General features: G+C 52.4%; 1 protein-coding gene across 1 annotated transcript in view; it reads right to left on the reverse strand.

Moving 5' to 3' along the window:
* lrig1 (leucine-rich repeats and immunoglobulin-like domains 1) overlaps positions 1–3,268 on the reverse strand; it is a 35,422-nt gene that overhangs the window by 4,281 nt on the left and 27,873 nt on the right. Inside the window, exons 10-14 of the mRNA XM_010794531.1 lie at positions 3,167–3,238; positions 2,565–2,636; positions 2,240–2,403; positions 1,524–1,877; positions 486–767 (exon numbers count right to left, since the gene is read on the reverse strand). Coding sequence (XP_010792833.1) covers positions 486–767; positions 1,524–1,877; positions 2,240–2,403; positions 2,565–2,636; positions 3,167–3,238 — 944 coding nt within the window. The remainder of the gene's footprint in view (positions 1–485; positions 768–1,523; positions 1,878–2,239; positions 2,404–2,564; positions 2,637–3,166; positions 3,239–3,268) is intronic.

Consider the following 3,268-nt stretch of genomic DNA (forward strand, 5'->3'; position numbering starts at 1 on the left):
AAAACCTCTGGTCAACAAGGGACTGCTTTTCCCGAGACAAAGCACAAAGATGATCTGTGTCCAGATGGTTATAGGAGAGCCGCTCCGTTTTGTTTGATTTAACAGTGTAAAACAGCCAATAAAGTGGGAGCACTGAGGCCTGCAGTGAAGCAGCCATAACTGTCCCTCCCACCGAGAGAGGAGAAAGGGGTGGGGGTGGGAATGCCTAACAAACACCCCTCTGTGAGTCCCCCCCCTTTGCTTCACCACCATCCCCCCCTTTGACCCCCCAACTGTGACCTTTGGCCGTTGACCTGCAGCAAGGCCACAGCTGCCGAGAAAAGAAAAATATAAAGCTCTCATTCTGCGGCCTCGGACCGACCGAATCCCAACCGAACGCCATGTGAGGCTGTGGGAACGCCATCAACACTGGAGTCAAACATGTGTCGATATTAGCTCAACTAAACACAGAAAAAGAGGTAGGGGAAAGAAAAAGGGGCTCTTACCCAACACGGTGAGAGTGGCGTTGGCGGAGACGGTGCCGGCCGTGTTCTTGGCGGTGCAGCTGTACACGCCCATGTCCTCCGGCTTCACGTCCATGATGAAGAACACGTCGTCGTCGGGCATCACGTGCATTCGGCGCTCCCGGGCGGCGGGGAAGTCCGTGCCGCCGTCTTTCTGCCAGGCGATCTGCGGCGTCGGGTGGCCCTCTGCGGCGCACTCCAGCCTCGCCGTGTGGCCCGTCCGGATGGTGCTGTCCCGGGGCGTCTTCATGAAGGACGGGAGGACTGTGGGCAGAAGAGACGTGTCAGGATCCGGCTGTGTGAAAACATCTCCAACAGAAACTGTGTTTTTAGTTCAGAAGCCATTCCCTCATTCCTAGTTCTACACTTTCACACCTGCAGTTATTTTGCGTTAAGAACCTTCACAGCTGTCGTTCGGGATTACAGAGCATTACAAACTCTTCACACTTCAACCCACGCATTCACAGCTGGTGCTGGCATCTGAACGTCTGAGCACAAGGTCCTGAACCTACTTGACTGTTACATGTATGACGTGTACGCCACAGCAAGAAACCACTAACGCTAATTCTGCCATTTCACTTCAAAGCTAAGATTCAGATCCAGGATCTCCACATGAATACCCTCCACTCGAAAAGCTGAGTGACAGAGTGCAGAAGAGCTGGCCACTGTTAGCCGCTGACATGCAGATAAATCTATTTGTTCCGAATACCATCCTGGGAGAGAAGGAGGCCGAGCAAGAAAGAGAAGACTTTATTCAATGGAAGGAGAAATAACTCAGCATGGCCACTAATCTCAACCTCCGCTGTCAAACTCAGATTAGTGTAACGTAAACAGGCATTTCATTCGGTGGAAATGATGTAATCACACACACACATATCAACAGGGAAGTTGGAGGGTTCTTTTCTCTCTTTCTTGTCTTAGCTTAGCTTAGCTTAGCTTAGCATGATGCTGGACCTCCAATATTCCTCTTGCTCACGCCTATTTAATGCTTTGATACAACCTTTTGTTTAAGAAACCTACCGTTGACGACGAGGCGGGCCTTGGTGGAGTAGGTGGAGCCGAAGTGGTTGGTGATGATGCACTGGTAGCGGCCCTCGTGGGCGAAGGTGACGTGCCGCAGGTGCAGGATGGTGGTGTACTCCATCACGTCTCCGTTTGCACTCGGCACGTCGGACGTTGTGCCTTGGTGATGAGCGCGCACGTGGGCGTAGTTCTCCGTCTCGGCGTGGCGAAGCAGCTCCTGGTCCTTACGCCAGGCGAAGGTCATGGGGGAGGTGCTGCTGCTCGCCGCCGTGCACGTGAGACGCACGTCGCTGCCGAGGACCGTCACGGAGGTCTCCGGCTGCACCGTGATCTGGGGCTTTGGGAGGTCGTCTGAAGGGGGACGGATAGAAATGAGTTAAGAGTTAGAAGAGATCAAGCGTAAGATGGAGAGTCAGAAGAGTAGACTCGGAGTGAGGACAGTCATTTGAGGGACGAAGACAAAGTGCATTGGAAGCATCACAGTGGAAAAGTCCCTCAGCAGTAGGTGTCTGCTTGCTATGCTTAAACGGACTAAAAGAGGCTAATAAAAAACACATAAGGATCCATTAGCAAGAGTTCCAAAACACCACACAAACAAATATGTGCAACTATGTAAACAACAGAACAGCGCCAAGCTGTTCGCTCGGCCCGCCGCTGCCTCTTTTCACAACACATCCGCCCACATAAACACAGCCAGCAAGCGCTTCACTCACCGCACACGAAGCTGCTGGGCGGAGCCTGGAACACGCTGGTGCCTTTGAGGCTCTCGGGGTGAGCGCAGGAAGCGTTGGCGCCGGCCGTCAGACCGCGGGTCACCAGCCAGTCGGGCAGCCATTGGAGCTGGCAGTCACACAGGAAGCTGTCGCTCTGGATGATACTGCAGAGGAGTGTGTGTGTTATATATCACGTCTATTGCACCTGTAACTGATATGTGTTCCTGACGCCAAAAAGCACCGAGGGAATGAGTTTGAAGCTTCAAGTTCCTGCATGTATGAGACTTCTGATGTGTATTTGTTTGAATGCATCGACAGAACTCACAGTGTTCTGAGGTTCTTCATTTTGCTGAAGGCGTCGGGCTGGATGGAACGGATAGCATTCTCCCCCAAGTTCCTGTTGGGACATTACACAGCGTCTCATCCACTGTGTTCACATTACACAGCGTCTCATCCACTGTGTTCACATTACACAGCGTCTCATCCACTGTGTTCACATTACACAGCGTCTCATCCACTGTATTCACATTACAGCAGCTCTCATTAGCGAGGATCTGACTCGAGGCCCGTGTATCTGAGGATACATGCCAGCTTTTCCTTCCCTCCCTGCCCTGGTTTGACATGAGGCCTGTGAAAGAGCTTATATGAATTCCATTTCTTCTGCGGATCTGGCCACATGCTCAATAACTTTGTTCCTGAGCTAGGCTAACTAGAGCGAGGCAGCTGGGCGTCGCAAAAGCCTCTGTCTTCTCCTTTTACAAAGACGCTATTAAATTGCTAGCGGCCTGCTCTCTGCCAGCTACTTTTGGCAATCCCTGTACCCTCCCCCCACCTCCACCACCACCACCCCGACACTGCACCCTCTCCTCCTTACTTTCTCTCTCTGGCTTTGGGAGGAGGGGCAGAAAAGCATTGTGGGATACTCACAGGTGTTCCAGGGTCTCCAAGCCAGAGAAGGCTTTCTTGGCCACCGACTTGATCTTGTTTCCAAACAGAGTCCTGCCGTTTCCAAACATGAAGGGAGAGAAA

Source organism: Notothenia coriiceps, unplaced genomic scaffold, assembly GCF_000735185.1.
Source record: "Notothenia coriiceps isolate Sejong01 unplaced genomic scaffold, NC01 NC01_scaffold00037246, whole genome shotgun sequence".
Taxonomy (NCBI): Eukaryota; Metazoa; Chordata; class Actinopteri; order Perciformes; family Nototheniidae; genus Notothenia; species Notothenia coriiceps.